Raw genomic sequence first — 17,816 nt, forward strand, 5'->3', positions numbered from 1 at the left:
TGGTGCTTTTATAAACCAAGAAACCATGGGAAGCACTCTTTTAAGATATTTTCCACACCCACATTCCTGCTAAGCTGCCTCTTATCCAACTGTTCCCTGGTTGCATTCCCCCAAGGTCATTTCCACTGCATCTATAGCCTCTTATTGACTAATTAAGATCATGTTTCTTTCTCCTCATACTCATCTGAAGTGTTACTATTTCTACCATAGTATTTCTTTGGAGAAGATTTAGACCTGTTTTTCCAGTACGGGTTTTATTATGGCTAGTCCTTATGGCTGCATTGCTTAACCATCATCTACATTTATGATGGAACAGGAGCTTTAAAGTCCACAAAGCATCCCAGGCCTTTGTAAAAATTTTGTGCTGCAATCTGATCACATGACCACATATTGGGCACTTGGCAAATGGTCACATCTATGAACACTCATGGTGTTCCATGGTCACGTGACTGATTTGTGACCTTTTGTGTTGGCTTCCAACAAAAAAGCCCATTGGATTCACATTTACAACTGTGCTGTTTGCCTAATCCAGGGGTGTCAAACTCAATTTCATTGAGGGCTGCATCAGCATTGCGGTTACCCTCAGAAGGCCGGGTGGGTATGGCCAGGGTGGGCATGGCCTACTGGGTGGGCGTAGCTAGTGTGCATGGCCTACTGGGTGGGCATGGCCAGCTCTACATCATTTGTGTCAAAGGTAGCTGTGGGGGCCTGGGCAGGAGTGGGACAGATCTGAGGGTCTCTGGCAGAAGGGGGGTCTCTGGGCCAGGGCCAAGGCAGTGGGGGCCGTTCCCTCACTGTTTCCAGGATGGCTTCGTGGGCCACATGAAAACACTTCACAGGCCGGATCCGGCCCCCGGGCCTTATGTTTGACATGTCTGGCCTAATCACTTCTGGTCATGTGACTACATCAACTTATGACCAAACTGACTTATGATCAGATTTCCAATCCCATCTGTAGTCATAAGTCAAGGATTATCTATATTGCTTTTCTTTATTTATTTGTTAATCATGGTACAACTCTTCCACACTGACAGTGTAAGCTTGTTAAGTTTTTCTTTTCATTTCTATTCCATAGTTATACAGAATCTTTTCTGAAATGTTTTGCGGGGTGAATGTGTAATTCCAGATTTTCAGGGGCATTGGCTTTGTCTATAGTTTGGCAGCATCAACAGATCAATCAAGTATTGGGAGCTTTAATTTCCCAATTACTTCTCAATCATTGTTTACTGCTTAGTTCAAGGGTAACAAAAACACAGCCTACCTTCCCAAAGCCCAAGGGACAAAACAGAGGCCTGTTTCTTTTGCTCTGGGGTGTCTGTATATCTGCGTTAAGGAGCAAGCATTCCACAATAACTTATCATGATGCTTAAAACATTCGTTTTAATTCCTTAAGTCTTGTCATCCTCTGTTACAGTCCTTGAGGCAACAGATATTCTGTAAGCCTTATGTGGTTCTTTCCAACTAAGGTCATGTATAATTTTCAAATAAACTATGACATGAAGAATACTATGTGAAACTTTACTAACTTGGATCTTACTGATTTCATTGAAGGAAACTGCAATGCTAAGATTGCATTTTCACAGGTACTAGTTTTTGATCAGACTTGTCTAACACGTTTGACTAAAATTAGTAATTAAAATTAGGAAGTTATGTCATAAAGATCTACCCAAATGTCAGGCTTAAAATCACAGCAAAATGCTGTTTTCTACACAAAAGAGAGGAACAGCTGTGTTTAACAATATTCCCTTATAATACTACGGGTATACTAAAGTCAAAGAATACAAAATTACAAACCATTCCTTGCCAAGGTGGTGGTGGTCCCATGTTATGAAATTCTCTCACATAATCATTGTAAGACTACAAAAAACACATATACAAGAATGTCAAAATCAAGCAATATTAAAATTACTGTTACTACCAATGAAATACCATAAACTTACCCCATTTAAGAAGACATCTCTCCGAACTCCTGAAAATCGCCTGTTGAGAGTAAGATATATTAAATTAGACACAAATACTCAGATACCTTAGATTAGGAAACAGCACTGTTGAACATCTCTTACCTGTCTATATCTTGGTATCTGGGGTCTTTTAAATATCCTGTTTAAAATCAAGCAGCATTACGTATCATATTTATTATATTTGACAACATAAATAGCTATTACCATCTTTATTTTAAGCATGCTACTGCCTTGCTACTCATAGATCCTTCTCTTCCCAACTGGCCCATGAATTTCAATTTTAAAATAACTATGTAACACTTTATGGCAAAATATAGTAAAAATGTTGCTCTACAAGGAGGCTGAATTTCAACTAATACCATCTTGTACCTTTAGGCAGACTGTCTGGGGCTGCTGGAATCTATTGAGCCATATAGTATATGAAAGACCACTGCTCCTATGCTCCCTCCACCCCCCACATACTAAGACATTGTGTGAAATTAAGTGAACAGTCCGTGATGCTTGGATTATTCCGAACACAAGGCAGTTTATATAAACTCAGTCCTGTTTAATTTTTGGTTTTACTTAATGATTAACAAGAACTAGTACATTATTTTGAATGCCTCCATATTACTGTTACAATGCCTATTTGTTCCAAAGAGGTCCTGTTATTGCATAACTATTTTAGAATCTTATTAGTGTGATTGTTATTCCAAGAAAGTCCCCTTATTTTTTATTGTTATATTCTCATATTTCTATTCTTAATCAGAATCTTCATGACCTTAAATTTAAATAATTTATTTAATATTCACATTCCCACATGTTGACTATTGTAATACACAAATCTGTAAATTTGTGTATATACATTTAAACAGTAAGATATTAACCTGGTCTTTGGTGAAACTCAGTGGGATAATCAATCCTTGGTTTCTTTCTGCTGTTATGAATATCATAATCCTCTGGTCGACGCCTACATAAATTAGACAATAATTAAGAATTGTTTGGAACAACCTATATAAATACAAAATCTTTAGAAGGACTCACTGGAACAGCCCACAACTTTCTGGAGCTTTTTTGGTATGTTTTCTGTAATTCCCTATATGGTTTCCCAGAATTTGTTACAAAAGAATTGTATTTGTGGTAGCAACAAAATGTATATTCTTAACTAGAATATTATGATGTGAAGATTTTAGATGCTTAGCAGGGAACTTTATCCAATCATACCTACAGGAAATCCAATCTTAATACAAATTTCTTTAAAAGTACCACTGACTTTTGGGGGTCTTTTTGCAGCATGAAATCTTCTTGATGCTTACACAATTTCTACATTGAAGTTTACCCTGGAAGCACAAGCTGCATAATTTGTGAATACCATTTTATACACTTGATCTGATTAACTGTCTTACTTGGTCTGTAAAAACTTGATCAATTTCCAACATGCAAATCCCATTCCTGCATAGACAACAATTACTTGTTACTGTACAGAAAAAAACATTTAAGGCATGAATATTTTTAACAAAATCAAATATTGGAATCAAGAGCCCATTATTTTAGGCTGCTATACATTTTAGTAAAATGAATTTTAAATTGTTTTTAAATGATTTTTAAGATTTCATGCTCTACTTTGCTTTTCACTCATTAGCAAGTTACCTGGCGTTCCCTTCCAATGCACCTTCACAATTTCTATAACAGGGAAACATGAATAGACCATAAAATGATTCCTCCCACCTCCCCATTTATTATTTAAATTATCATTCTTAAGAATAAGTATCACATTCTGAGAAAATAAAGCAACCGTATGTACAGCAAAAAAGAGATTTAGAAAATAGCTGGTGTAAAGAATAAACATACCGCTTTCTTGTAGTTTGAGTGTGCACTTACGACCGGTATAATATATGATAGTAACAGTTCATATAGTAGTCCAACTACTGACTTTAAGCTGAAAGCCACATACATAAATGGAGGCCCTGGCAGGCTTGAGAAGGTGTGATGGTGTTATAATGTATAGTTTGCAGTCCATTGCAAAACCTTCACTTGTAAATACTTTATTGCACTGGAAATCTCTTAGGGCTTAACTTCAAAAGCCATCTTGGTGCTCAGTCCTTTTATGCCCAAAGAAAGGGGGGTTGCTGCCAGGATTCCTCCTACCTACAGGTTACAGTGTCCTTTAAGAGCAAGGATATGGGGACTCGTTGGATATCTGTACCTACCACAGGACATTTCCACAAACTGGAAAGTCTAACCAAAAAGGTTTCAGCCCAAACCACACAGTCTTTAGCAGAAAAGCTTTAGATTTATCAGAAAACAAAGTGGCTACACAGGGATCAGGGAAACGTGTTGGATAGAAGGGATTATTATCAGTCCTTTGCAAAGACTCCTCCAATTCTGTAACAAGATATACCCTTCTTTCTGGGGAATGTTGGTAAGTTCATAGAGTAGTGATCAATAACCATGGCGATCCTCTAAAACCACTTTTAAGTCCACGGGTGCTGCCAGCATCTGGAAAGGTTGTATACATTGACACAGCAACAGCCATTCTTTTTGGTTTGTTGCCGGGTCTCCAAGGGCTACTTCCTTTGGAGAGAACCTACGGCTTCCAGAAGCTCAGCAAGATGTAAGAGAATATTTGGCAATGGGCATAACCACAGCACGGTGATACAATTTGAAACAGTCCCAAACACGCTCTTCTTGAACAGCAAAATATTATAAATATTTTATCCTCAAAATGAGGCGACCATCTTCTGCAAAATTATAAGTGATCCTGATAAAAGTCCCATATTTGACAAGGCTTATCCAGAGATATACCTGAAAGAAAAGGCTTTTACAAGATATTAACACATTTTGGAACACACAGACTTGATTTTCCTCCACCTAACCTGGTTTTGAAAAAAAATTGGCTTACCTACAATTGACTAAAAATCTAGTCAAAGCTAGATTGACACAAACTTTTCTGTGTAAGCAAAATGTCCCCATTTTCCTCTTGAAAGTGACAAACTGGGGGAGAGGGACAATGTGAAATCCTCAATGAAGCCACAAACCCGTCCATGCAGCTTGATGTGAGGATTTTCTCTCTTCTTGATTGCAGGGAAAGCTTTTTGATGAATCATATTCCTCCATCACGTTATTCTGACACATGTGCCTATTATCAGTCCAAAGAATGTTTCTAACCTTCCCACATCTCGGAGTGGCTCTCGACGGGATGGACGTCCTCTTGACCGGGGCTGAGAGTGCATTCTTCTCTTATGACGCATTTTATGAATGACTTGATACAGATCAATACTTTCATCAGGAGGGAATAGGAGACAAAGTTGGGTTCCACATTCAAGCTCAATTTCCTGTAATAATTAAATGTTGATGTTATAAGAGTCCACCCAAAGGGATCAATGTTTAATTATATGGTTTCATTCTAAGAACAAAGGAATACATTTTATGAATGCTAATGCCTAATTTAAGAAATATGTGAAAGCTTAACTTAACAGGTCCGATTAAACTACTTAAGTTGCCTATGTTGTAGTGATTTTAGTGAAATTAACAAGAGATGGACCAAGGCAGGTGTATAGTTGCAGGTAGTCCCTGACCTATGACCAGTCAGTGACCATTGTAAATCATGATAGTGCTGAACAAATGATGGTAACAACAATCCTCTGGGTTCTGCCTATCCCAGCATCCTTGAAGACAAGGGATCGTAATCTGAGTGCTTGGCAACTCAGTTATATTTCTAATTGCCAAGCCACCTACAATCATGTGACTGCCATTTGCACCCTTCTTGCCCAGCTTCTCCAGTAAGTGAATGGGAAAACTGGCAAAGGTCACAAGTTGCTCACATAACTCTCCTCCTTTAACTCCTCTGTGCTCAGAGTATGCTAGCCTCTTGCACAGACCTACACTCCCTCCTTAACCCATATGGAACCTCCTGCACACCCTCCAACCTGCATAGTGCCTCTCATATACTGCATGCTCTCCACCTGCGGCTTCCCCCCTCCCACCAACCCTCACCAGCACCCCCTTGTCCTTTCTCTCACCTAGCTGCTGCCACCTACCTGTTTGTGGATCGCAGATTTGCAACTTCTTGCCAGCTTTCCCAATGACTTTAGTTTTTATTTCTTTATTTCTTTATTTTAATTCCATTTATATCCCGCCCTTCTCCGAAGACTCAGGGCGGCTTACAAGCTTAGCAGTAGCCTTCATTCTATGTATATGCCTGCTTAATAGGGCTTTCACACACACCCCAAGCGGCATTATTACAAAGTCAGCTTAATTGCCCCCAACAATCTGGGGAAGTTGGCAGGAATTTGAGGGAAGTTGGCAGGAATTTGCCTCACCTAACAACTAGGATTCAGTTAATGATGGCAATTGGAACTACCGGGATTTCTATCACTAATTTGTGTGGTCACACCTTATAAGTACATCACTTAGTGATGGAAATTCCAGTTCCAATTGTAGGTCAAGATCTGCCTGTCTTTATTTAATTTAATGCACACCCCAACTTAAATATACATGCTTAGTAAATAGGTAATTTTCATACAAGTCCTTATCTCACAATTTGTGAGAATAGGGAGTGCCAATCTATGAGGTGCTGTGGCTGTGATATATTTACCAGTGTTTTTTTTTAATTGAAGTTTCACAGTACATTTTTGAATACAAAACCCCTCCCCTCCCCCCAAACCTCCCCAACTCTCCCCTCCCCTCCCCGACTTCCCAGAGCTAAATACTGGGTATAAAAATACGAACAAACATAATCTAAAATATGCAAACAACAATAAGATATTAAATTCTATCGCACTTTCTTAATAAAATAACTACAAGCTAATTATACATCATATAAATCCGCTACTTATTCAAATGCTAAGTGAAACTTTTTAGTCCCATATTTATTCTGAATATAATCTATCCATCTCTTCCACTCCACAGTATATCTCTGTTGCGATTGATCTTTCAAATACGCTGAAATCTTTGCCATCTCCACCAAGTTAGAAACTTTTAAAGTTCATTCTTCTATAGTCGGCAGTTCTTCCTTCTTCCAATATTGCGCTACTAAAAGTCTCGCTGCCGTAATTAAATTCAACATCAATTTAATATCTACAACGGTGGTATCTGTAATAATACCCAATAAAAACAATTGCGGAGAAAACTTTATCCTTTTCTTGAATATCTTTTGCATATTCCACCAAATTTTAATCCAAAAAGCTTTAACCTTTTTACAAATCCACCATATATGAAAATATGTTGCATCCTCACAACCACACCTCCAATATTTGGGCTGGCAGTTCGGATACATACTTGCTAATTTTTTAGGATCTAAATGCCACCTATAAAACATTTTGTAAAAGTTCTCTCTTAAATTTTGGGCCTGTGTAAATTTTACATTTCTCACCCAAATCTTTTCCCAAGTATCCATTGTAATAACTTCTTGAAAATTCTGAGCCCACTTTATCATACAGTCTTTGACAAGTTCCGTTTCTGAATCAATTTCTATCAATGCAAGATATATCCTTTTTATATGTGCTTGACCTTGATCTCTGATTTGCTTTACCAAGTTTTCATCAGTCATCAAAAAACCAGTTTTTATTTACCAGTGTTATCATCTTTCTTCCCATCAGTTCAATTGCCATTTTCCATCACTACGAGTGCTTTGATTAAAAAGTTGAATGACAGTTCTTCTGGCTTCATGCAACCTTGTTATAGAAATCTGCTTACAATGGTATATTTTATTTTAAAAGAACTTGATATACATCCCCAGGTGTATATTTAATAAAATATTTGGAAATCTTTTTACCAAAATGTGACAATATTATATAGATAATTGTGATAAAGCAAAAACAGCATTAACTGTCAAAGATGAACAACTATATCACAAAAAACCTATTAACAATATTTTAAAATACTGGAATTAATATTTTAAAGAGCAATTAAAGGCAGTCGACAAACCTGTCCATCACGTCCAATCTTTACTGGCTTATGCTCATTCCAAGGATTCGTCAGGTGAGCAGATTTTGTGAATGGCAATTCACGCCTAAAAATATGTTATGAGACACTTTTTCATATATTGAACTGTAACTTAAAATATGAGAATGCAACTAGCAATGGATCTAATGAATGAAAGCAGAGTTTAGAGGCTAAATCCCATGAGATCATAACGTTCATCTCACAAAGCAAATATTACAATCTCCAAAATTTGTCTTCAGTTCTGATTATGTAACTCTAAAGGCAGGTAATTTAATCTTTCCTTTATTGTTTCTTACTATCCAATGTTCAAAAATCCCCTCCTCCATACCCTTGCTTTTGCAACAAAGGAAGCAGATTGATAAACATGTAATTTTCCCTATATGAATTACATAATAATGGTGCTGGAAAACTTTTTGACCCAGTGCTCCTCATATCTGCCATCCTACAAAGTTAAACAAGGCAGGAAAAGAAGGGAAAAAGAGTATTAAATAGAAAAGCAATTTTTGGATGCTATGGGAGAAACCAGAAAATGATTAGTTTGTTCTCCTTGAAATCTAATCAATCAGATTAATAGACTGATTATGTGCCATAAAGTTGACTATTAGTGAATTTTCTCCATAATAATCAATCAGAGATAGGTTAATCATCTGAAATAGCATCAGTTTTTATTTTCAGAGAACTAAAATTTCCACTTGATTTGGGGAAAGACTATGAGGCATTATTTTTAGAATCAAATTCTAAGCTTACCTTTGGCAAACGTATTTGTTATTACTAATAAAATCCTCTACACAATTTTTGAAATTAGGTTTCACTATTTTCATTTATATTTATAATGAAAAAAACTGAAGGGATTCCAGGCTTTGGAACAAAATGGAAGCGATTCTAGTCTTTACTGAACTTGAAAGGGATAAAACAGACAATACTTAGTTTTTAAAATAATGTTTCTTAAAATCTTAAGTCACATTTCTAGCACAATTTCCCACTGGACAAGAAAAAAGCAACCTTTTGCTTCTCTACCCATTTTACACTTAATGTGATTTCAAAATCCAAGGAAAGGAAGCTATCCATCATCAATAGAAGACACATAAGACTATAAGAACAATAAGAAGAAAAGGCAGCAATTCAGAATCAGTAAATAAAACAAAAACCACAGCAGAAGAATTATATGGGAGAAAGAAAAATGGGGTAGCAGAATCCCTGACTTTGATGGATCAAAATATGGACCTCCAGGCTACCAAAATAATTTTATCTTTCAATATTACACTCAAAGTCAAGTCTCTCTTGAGATAGGCTCAACTCTTGGCACCTATATGATCATATCCATATTGTTTTCTTGGTATCAATGCAGATATTACTCACACTGCTGTCTTCCAAGAAGTTTCTTAACTTCACATTAGAACCTATATATTTTTTTTATTTTATTTTAATTCCATTTATATCCCGCCCTTCTCCGAAGACTCAGGGCGGCTTACAATCTTAGCAGTAGCCTTCATTCTATGTATATGCCTGCTTATTAGGGCTTTCACACACACCCCGAGCGGCATTATTACAAAGTCAGCTTAATTGCCCCCAAAAATCTGGGTCCTATATTCCAGGGGTAGACAATTAATTTTCACAAGGGGCAACATGAGAAACTGGGAATGTTGTGGAGGGCTCTCGACACCACCCCAAACCTGATGCTGCCACTGCCCCCAATGCTATGGGCTGGACAGGGACAGCTCATGGGCTGGATGTGGCCCGCAGGCCATAAAAGGTCCAGGTCTATTATGGCTCTACATATTCTGGTGATCTCTCATCAAAGTACTAGAAGTGACATTATTGGGGGGTTTCTTCTTTTTTTCCTTTGGTTAAGACAAGTCAAATTTGGATAGGGGCTCTGGCATGCAAATATTACTTGCTACTTAAACATTATGTATCTATTCTATAATAAATAGCCTATCCAACCACATTTTCATTTTCTAATTTCCACCCATTTTACCTGCATATCCAATCTATCTTAAATACTCCTCCCAGCATTTTTGCATTCATTCCTGCAGGTAGCACCCAATGTATGGGAGATCCTCCATGGTGAGATTCAGAAGCAAGCCTTGCAAATCCTGTAAGAATTTTAAAAAAGTATAAGGCCCTTATCCAAACAATTTTTGATTTACGAATGCAAGTATTCCTTTTACAAGTAGTCCTTGACTCACAACCATTCATTTAGTGATTGTTGGAAGTTACAACAGCAGTGGAAAAAGTGACTTATCACCATTTTTCACACTTACGAGTTGCAGCATCCCCATGGTCACATGATCAAAATTGGCAAGTGGTTCATATTTATGATAGTTGCAGTGTCCTGGGGTCATGTGATCACCTTTAATGACCTTCTGACAAGCAAAGTCAATAAAGAAGAAAGATTCATTTAACAACTGTCTTACTAATTTAACAACTGTAGTGATTTGCTTAGCAATGGTGGCAAGAAAAGTCATAAAATGGGGCAAAACTCACTTTAACTGTCTTGCTTAACAATAGAAATTTTGAGATCAATTCCTGTTGTAAGTCGAGGACAACCTGTACTTACCTTGGAATTTTCCACTCTCTCTTACAGAAAATATCAAAATCACACTTCTTGCTGATCTGAAGGCAGCATTGAGCTTTTTCTCATTGACTGGAAGGGTTGACCAAACACCCTATGGAGAGATGAGAAAATAATTTACAAACCAAAAAATATTTGATGGGTTCAAGTTCAGTACAATTTTGGAATATATTCAGCAACAGCATATATTTTCTATGAAGACCTCAGTTTGTATCCCTGCAATTTCCAGATCCAGAGAATAGATCCAAGACAGATATCTGTCTGAGTCATAAAAAAACCTATTAGTTATTATACAATCATATAATAACTAAGAAAGCTTTATATATTAATACATACAATTTTTTTTGGAAAAGTATCAGAAATATGCACATTCTCAGTAATCTACAGATAACATTCACTAAGTTTAAACTCATTTTAACCCAGGGCTTTTTTTTGTCATAGAACACTCAGAACAGAGTTCTGGCACCTTTTTTTGGATGGAACCTTGTAGGATAGGCAAGGTGGTTTGTATGATATGTGTGAGTTCCGCCACCTTTTTCTTTTACAAAAAAAGCACTGTTTTAACCAATATGTGATATTCCTTCTACACCAGGGGTTCCCAACTTCTGGGCCATGGAATGGTCTATATGGTCTTTTAGATACAAAGCTGCAAAGCTGGAGGTGACTGGCGGGCAACTGAGTGAAACTGAAACCATCTCCTCCCCATCAATCCATGGAAAAATTGTCTTCCATGAAACTGGTGCCAAAAAGGTTGGGTGCAATTGTTCTATACAAAGCAAAAATAAGAGAAAAAAATTCAATAGGTAAGAAACTAGTTCATTATTCCTAATAATTTGTCTGTAAAACATGCATGCTTCTACAAACCTATTTGGCATTCCCCAAAGAAACATACATATGTCCTTCCGCCATGACCTGAAGACATGGATGTTCCAACAACTGGGCCTGGACTGACTATAGTTTTAAATTTGGTTTTATTGGGTTAATTGTTATGTATTTATTATATTTATGGTTTAATTCTTTTTTAAATTTTGTATTTGATGTTTTTTAGCTTTTTATTGTTGTGAGCCACCCTGAGTCCTTAGGGAGAAGGGCGGCATATAAATTTAATAAATTCAAATTCAAAATTGTGATTTTTCAGCAGTACATTTGTAAAATATAAGCTCTTAAATATGTGTATTATGACTTTCAGAGGCTTAAAGCATTAATTTTGCACAATATGGGGGGCAATATGGGGGGGGGGGGAACAGGAACAAAATTTTTGTTACTACCCATTCCAGTGACATTACCACCAAGTTTCCATGACTTCTGGTGGTTGAATATAGTTAATTTGAAACATGTGGCTGGGGGAAAATGTTACCTATTTTAAATGAGGCAATGAGCCAAGAAACATATATTTTATTTTGTATTTATGTTTTAGTAATTATATTTATATTTAATAAAAGAAAAAGAAAATTAAATAAATAAAAAGAAAAGCAATTAATCTGATTCTATACTTTGCATATGACTTCACAGGAATTCAGCATACCTTAGCTTTGGCAAGAGAGACATTTTCATGGTTGTTACTTTTTATAAGAAAAAATCGTGCCTCTTGGAGAATATATTTAAGTTTGCTAGTTTGGTCTAGAAGGAAAAAACAAAATAGGTAAACTTTACTTGCCAAGTAAACTTAAATATAGGTAGTCCTCAACTTAAAACAATTTGTTTAGTGACTGTTTGAAATTTCAATAGCATTGACAAATTGACTTATGACCATTTTTCATACTTATGACCACTGTAGCATCCCCATGTCACATGACCAAATTTTAGATGCTTCCCCAAGGACATGTGTTTATCACTGTTACAGTACCCTGGGATCATGTGATCACCTTTCATGACTTTCTGACAAGCAAAGTCAATGGGAAAGCCAGATTCAATGAAAAACTGTTCTAACTTAACTAAGTTAGAATAACAACAGTCATTCACTTAACAACTGTAGCAAGAAACGTAGAAAAAGAGGTAAAATTCATTTAACAACTATCTTGCTTAGCAATGGAAATTTTTAGCTCTATTGTGATCATAACCAAGGACTCCCTATACTTATAGGATTTGGAGTACAAAATCTAGCTGTTGCAATGGCAAAATTGGCCTCTAGTAGGGCATATGCCAATCATGTCAAACACAAGGCCCTCGGGCTGGCCTGTGATGGGTTTAAACCTGGGCTGCAGGGCAACCCTGGAGACGGCAAGGGGCCAAGCTTCGTCTCGGTCCTAGCCCATCCCCGCCCAGCCAGGCGCTCTGCCTGGGCCCATGCACAGGAGGTTGCGAGTGTGCGGAGGCAGGCAGTGTCTGACTGCAACTGCAGCTCATTGGCCCCTTGGCCATGCATTATGTACAGCTGGATGTGAGCTGGGGTGTCCAATAAACCACGCTCAGCCCCACTGTGCATGCATCACAACTGCGTACTTCGGAGGCCCTGCAGCCAGACTACCCTGTCTCGACACCTGCCTCGCCTCATGGCACCGGCAGCAGCCCCGCTGTCCCTCCACTGTCCTGCAGCCCAGGAAGCCCAGCCTGACCAAGGAGAGCAAGCACAGCAGTAGCAGCCTCAGGGAAGGAGTAAGTGCGGTCAGGCATTCCCTCAGGAAAACAGGGCTGGGCTGGACTGCGGGGCACCGGAACCCCACAGCCCAGCCCCGCTTCTCTGAAGGGGAGCCTAGCTGTGCTTAGTTCCTCCTCGCTCTCCTTGGGGGACGGCAAGGCTCCCCAGCTGAATGACGCTCTGGCGCTTGCCCTGGTCTTGCCTTCCTCTGCTGGAGACCTCCGGATCCCCCTTGCAAGCCTTGCCTGGCACTCCCATAGGAGTGCCTCAACATGAGCCGGCCATGCTCACCTAGCCATGCCTACCTGGCCCTTTTGAAGGCAATTATAACGCTGATGCGACCCTCAATGAAATTCAGTTTGACACTCCTGGCCTATGCAGTTTAATACCATAAATTCCTTCTTAATAAAAAGGTCTATAATTCAAATATACAATTGTGCTTTTCAAATGAATAACATAATACCACCAAATTCAGATTTCCATACCATGCAATGTTAAACTTTAAAAGCAAAATAGGTTATTCAAGGTGGAAGCCAATGCAACATTAATAATGTTCTGATATTTTTATTCATAATAAACAACATAGCCTTAAGCAGAGAAATTATTTTTATGAAGTTTGTTGGTAAAAGGATGTTAGATTGCTTATTTGCCTGCTAATTCAGTGATGAAATAGTTTTTTCCATTAAAAACCACATGCAAATAATTTGAATTATTCACTAGTATGCATTTTACTCTACATCGGAACATTATTTTATTTGCTATATAATCAACAAAGTCAATACAATAGCTTGCAATAGATGCATGCATTAAAAAGTTCAAATTTAAATTATACCTTTTTGGACAGCACGAACGGAAGATGATAATTTCTCATGCTTCTTTTCTGAACCTGTATTTAGCCAAAGTACATTCGTTCAGATTGAGCCTTTATTAATACGATACAAATTCTACAATCTTTTCACATACTATTTTCATTCATGACAAATTATTCCTCCTATGTGCACCCCCACACACAAAAAGAATGCTTCTCAATGTGCATGAGGATTTGAATTTGATTTTTTTAGTTGTCTGTTTTTGGGTCTGATTTGTTAGACCAGTTTTCTATAGAGAAAACTAGTCAATGAATCATCATCTTCCAAGTTTAAAAAAGTGAAATTTCCACTTAAGCAACATAATAGAATATAAGAAAGCCCACTTTATCAAATTATTCACACAGAACATGCCAAAAAACTAACTATATCGGTTCAGCTGTATGTCCAAAGCCTATTATGGGCTACAGTTTATTTTTACCAATGCATTTCAAGGGTTTTCTACAGATCATATTAATGAAGATAAGCAATCACAAAATACCTGCATACGACTCTGATGCAGAGCTTCCACTTCTATCAAAAACAATTGGAGAGATGCCTCTAGCTCTTTTCCTGGCCTTCTTTTTCTCATCTAAGATCATCAAAATAAGCAATAGCAGTTTTTTAAAGGTTCAAATAAAAAATAAATATTTGTAAACAAATATGATTTAAAATAGTTAGTATATAGTTGTCTCTCAAAAGGTTTAAAATCTATTTCAATGATCTTTTCTCATTGGGCCAGAATTCAGAGAACTGTGATAGTAGTTCCCAAAGTATCAGAAATTTAGACAACTTAATCTGAACAGAAACAATGCCTGTCAGTTATATTTGAAACTCAGGGAAACTTCTGGAGGTTCCATGTGAGGGATGCTTCTCAAAATAAAAAAAAGAGCATTAACCTCTATTTGGATTATCAACAATATTTCAGTTATAGGTGTAATACATTTAAGTATATTCTTATTTATAAACCTAAATTAGGTCCCAATCTATGCATACTAATTCACCGTAGTTGTCTCATTTACATGACTAAAAGCCCCATCATTAGTAACAGTAATAACTGCAGATTCTTCATCAGAAATATTGAACATTCAAAACAAAAGACAGTATGGCAGATGTCTATGTTATCTTTCCACTGTAAACATTTAGATCTTTTCTCTCCAAAGTGAAAATAAAGATTAATATATTCCAACAACACTCAACTAGTTGAAACTAACCCCCCCCAACAAAATTATCATGTCTGATTACTGTATTTTCCAGCGTATAAGATGACTTTTTAACCCATGAAAACCTTCTCAAAAGTCGGGGGTCGTCTTATACGCCGGGTGTTAGGGTTAGAGGCAGTTTTATTGTCCGATGTTACAGGAAAAACCAGAGGCAACACCCCTCCACACATACACACATGCAGGCAACCTCAGCAGCTCATTGATGGGGGGGAGGAAGGGGGAGAGAATCACAAAATTGCTGTGTTGTCGAGCCCTGCGGGCCCAACACTACACAGGGGGTCTCATTCCAAAAACAAGCCCTGCTTCACCTACTCACCCCCCTCCCCACTGCTTGCTCCATGACCCGCCGCTCCGACAAACAAGGGAGGAGGTCGACTGTAATCAGCAAGCCCAACTATCAGCTGATCGTCGGTTCCTGGCTCTGCAAACTCAACGACCAGCTGCTTCATGGCGTTTGCACGCGCCTGCATCGCAGGACTTTGCTGAGGACCCCGCAGGCACTCAGGACAGCCCAGTCTGCCTTGCCGTACAGGGAGCCTGGACCTGGCTTGCATCACGGAGACTTGGTTGGGCCCAGAGGGTGGGGTCCCTTTGGTTGATCTTTGCCCACCAGGCTTCCGGGTGCTACACCAGCCTCGAGCTCAGGGTAGGGGTGGGGGTGTGGCGGTGATCGTTAGGGAGACCTTATGTCCGCGGGAGACCACCGTTCCTCAGATAGTCGGGTGTGAGTCTCTCTTTATGAGATTTGGCTCTGGGGCGCAGTTGGGCTTGCTGCTCGTGTACATTTCGCCTAGTCGCGTAGCGGCAGCCCTGCCCGAGCTGCTCGATGTCCTCTCAGGGTTGGTGGTTGAGTTCCCCAAACTTATAGTTTTGGGAGACGTCAACCTACCATCCCTGGGAGGTTCATCTGAGCTTGCTCGGGAGTTCATGGCTTCCATGACGGCCATGGACCTGACGCAGGTAATTTCTGAGCCAACTCATGAGGGAGGCCACACCCTTGACCTGATTTTCTTATCTGGACGGTGGTTGGATGATCTTGGTGGGGGCTTTCCATTTATTATGCCCCTGTCATGGACCGATCATCACCTCCTGCGGCTGGTCTTCCATTTTGCCACCCCTCGCCGTGGAGGTACGGAGCCAATTAGATGGTACCGCCCCAGACGCCTAATGGATCCTGAGAGATTCCAAGCGGCGCTGGGGTCTCCACCTGCCTCCATTGCTCACAGCTCGGCGGATGCCTTAGTGGAAGCCTGGGAAAGGGCAGCCACTGAGGCACTCGACCGGGTTGTACCCTTGCGGCCCCTGACCCGGCGCAGATCCCAGCGAGCTCCATGGTTCTCCGCGGAGCTCCGGGAGATGAAGCGTCGGAAACGGGGCCTAGAGAGCTGCTGGAGGTCCAGCCGATCTGAACCCGACCGATTGCGGTTAAGAACCTACATTAGGTCTTATCTCGCTGCGATGAGGGAGGCGAGGTGTAATTACTTCTCCACCCTCATCGCGTCCGCAGACAATCGCCCGGCCGCCTTGTTTAGGGTGACTCGCTCCCTTCTTAATCAGGAGGTGAGGGAGGATCCCTTGCAGGGTCGTGCCGAGGAGTTTGGTCAACATCTGTCGGATAAAATCGCTCGGATTCGGACCGGTTTGGACTCCAGCTGGGCAGAGTCTGACGATCAGGACACGGGCGGTCTTGTCAATGTTATCTGGGAGGAGTTTGATTCTGTGACCCCTGATGAAGTGGACAGGATTATGGGGAAGCTGAGTTCCACCACATGCTTATTGGACCCGTGCCCTTCTTGGCTGGTTTACGCAGCTAGGGAGAGGACACGAGGCTGGCTCCAGGCGGTTATATCTGCTTCTTTGAGTGAGGGTTATTTCCCCACCGTCTTGAAGGAGGCGGTGGTGAGACCTCTCCTCAAGAAGCCTGCCTTGGACCCAGCTGTATTGAACAACTTCCGTCCAGTCTCCAACCTTCGCTTTCTTGCGAAGGTTGTTGAGAGTGTGGTGGCGCATCAGCTCCCTCTAGTCCTGGATGAAGCGGATTATCTGGACCCTTACCAATCAGGTTTCAGGCCCGGGCACAGCACGGAGACGGCATTGGTCGCTCTGGTGAATGATCTCTGGAGGGCTCGGGATAGGGGGTATTCCTCTGTCCTAGTCCTATTAGACCTCTCGGCGGCTTTGGATACCATCGACCATGGTATCTTGCTGCAGCGTCTCAGGGGATTGGGAGTGGGAGGCACGGTTTTTCAGTGGTTCTCCTCCTATCTCCTGGGACGCTCGCAGTCGGTGTTGGCAGGGGGGCAGAGGTCGACCCCTAGGACTCTCGCTTGTGGAGTTCCTCAGGGGTCGGTCCTCTCGCCTCTCCTGTTCAACATCTATATGAAACCGCTGGGTGAGATCATTCGTGGTTTTGGAGTTGGGTATCATCAATATGCTGATGATACCCAACTTTTTATTTCGACCCCAAACCACCCCAGTGATGCCCTCGCTGTGATGTCCCGTTGCCTGGAGGCGGTTCGGGTCTGGATGGGGAGGAACAGACTTCAACTCAACCCTGACAAGACTGAGTGGCTGTACATTCCGGCTTCCCGAGACACCTGGGATGTTCCACCTCTTTCTATGGGGGGTGAGCTTTTACCCCCTGTGGATAGGGCTCGCAACTTGGGGGGTCCTCCTAGATTCACGACTCACTTTGGAGGATCACATAGT

The 17,816-nt window shown here is 40.1% G+C and overlaps 1 protein-coding gene across 2 annotated transcripts in view; it reads right to left on the reverse strand.

Annotated features, from left to right (window-relative positions):
- The window catches only part of YTHDC1 (YTH N6-methyladenosine RNA binding protein C1), a 42,928-nt gene that overhangs the window by 9,023 nt on the left and 16,089 nt on the right, over positions 1-17,816 (reverse strand). The window contains exons 5-15 of one of the 2 annotated variants that reach the window (XM_083376939.1): positions 14,387-14,476; positions 13,872-13,925; positions 11,987-12,081; positions 10,447-10,555; positions 9,865-9,982; positions 7,869-7,953; positions 5,109-5,275; positions 2,828-2,910; positions 2,064-2,100; positions 1,941-1,980; positions 1,795-1,857 (exon numbers count right to left, since the gene is read on the reverse strand). In XM_083376939.1, coding sequence (XP_083233065.1) covers positions 1,795-1,857; positions 1,941-1,980; positions 2,064-2,100; positions 2,828-2,910; positions 5,109-5,275; positions 7,869-7,953; positions 9,865-9,982; positions 10,447-10,555; positions 11,987-12,081; positions 13,872-13,925; positions 14,387-14,476 — 941 coding nt within the window. The remainder of the gene's footprint in view (positions 1-1,794; positions 1,858-1,940; positions 1,981-2,063; positions 2,101-2,827; positions 2,911-5,108; positions 5,276-7,868; positions 7,954-9,864; positions 9,983-10,446; positions 10,556-11,986; positions 12,082-13,871; positions 13,926-14,386; positions 14,477-17,816) is intronic. The other variant, XM_083376940.1, reaches the window with a different exon arrangement.

The sequence above is a fragment of the Vipera ursinii genome (genome assembly GCF_947247035.1).
Source record: "Vipera ursinii genome assembly, chromosome: Z".
Lineage (NCBI taxonomy): Eukaryota > Metazoa > Chordata > Lepidosauria > Squamata > Viperidae > Vipera > Vipera ursinii.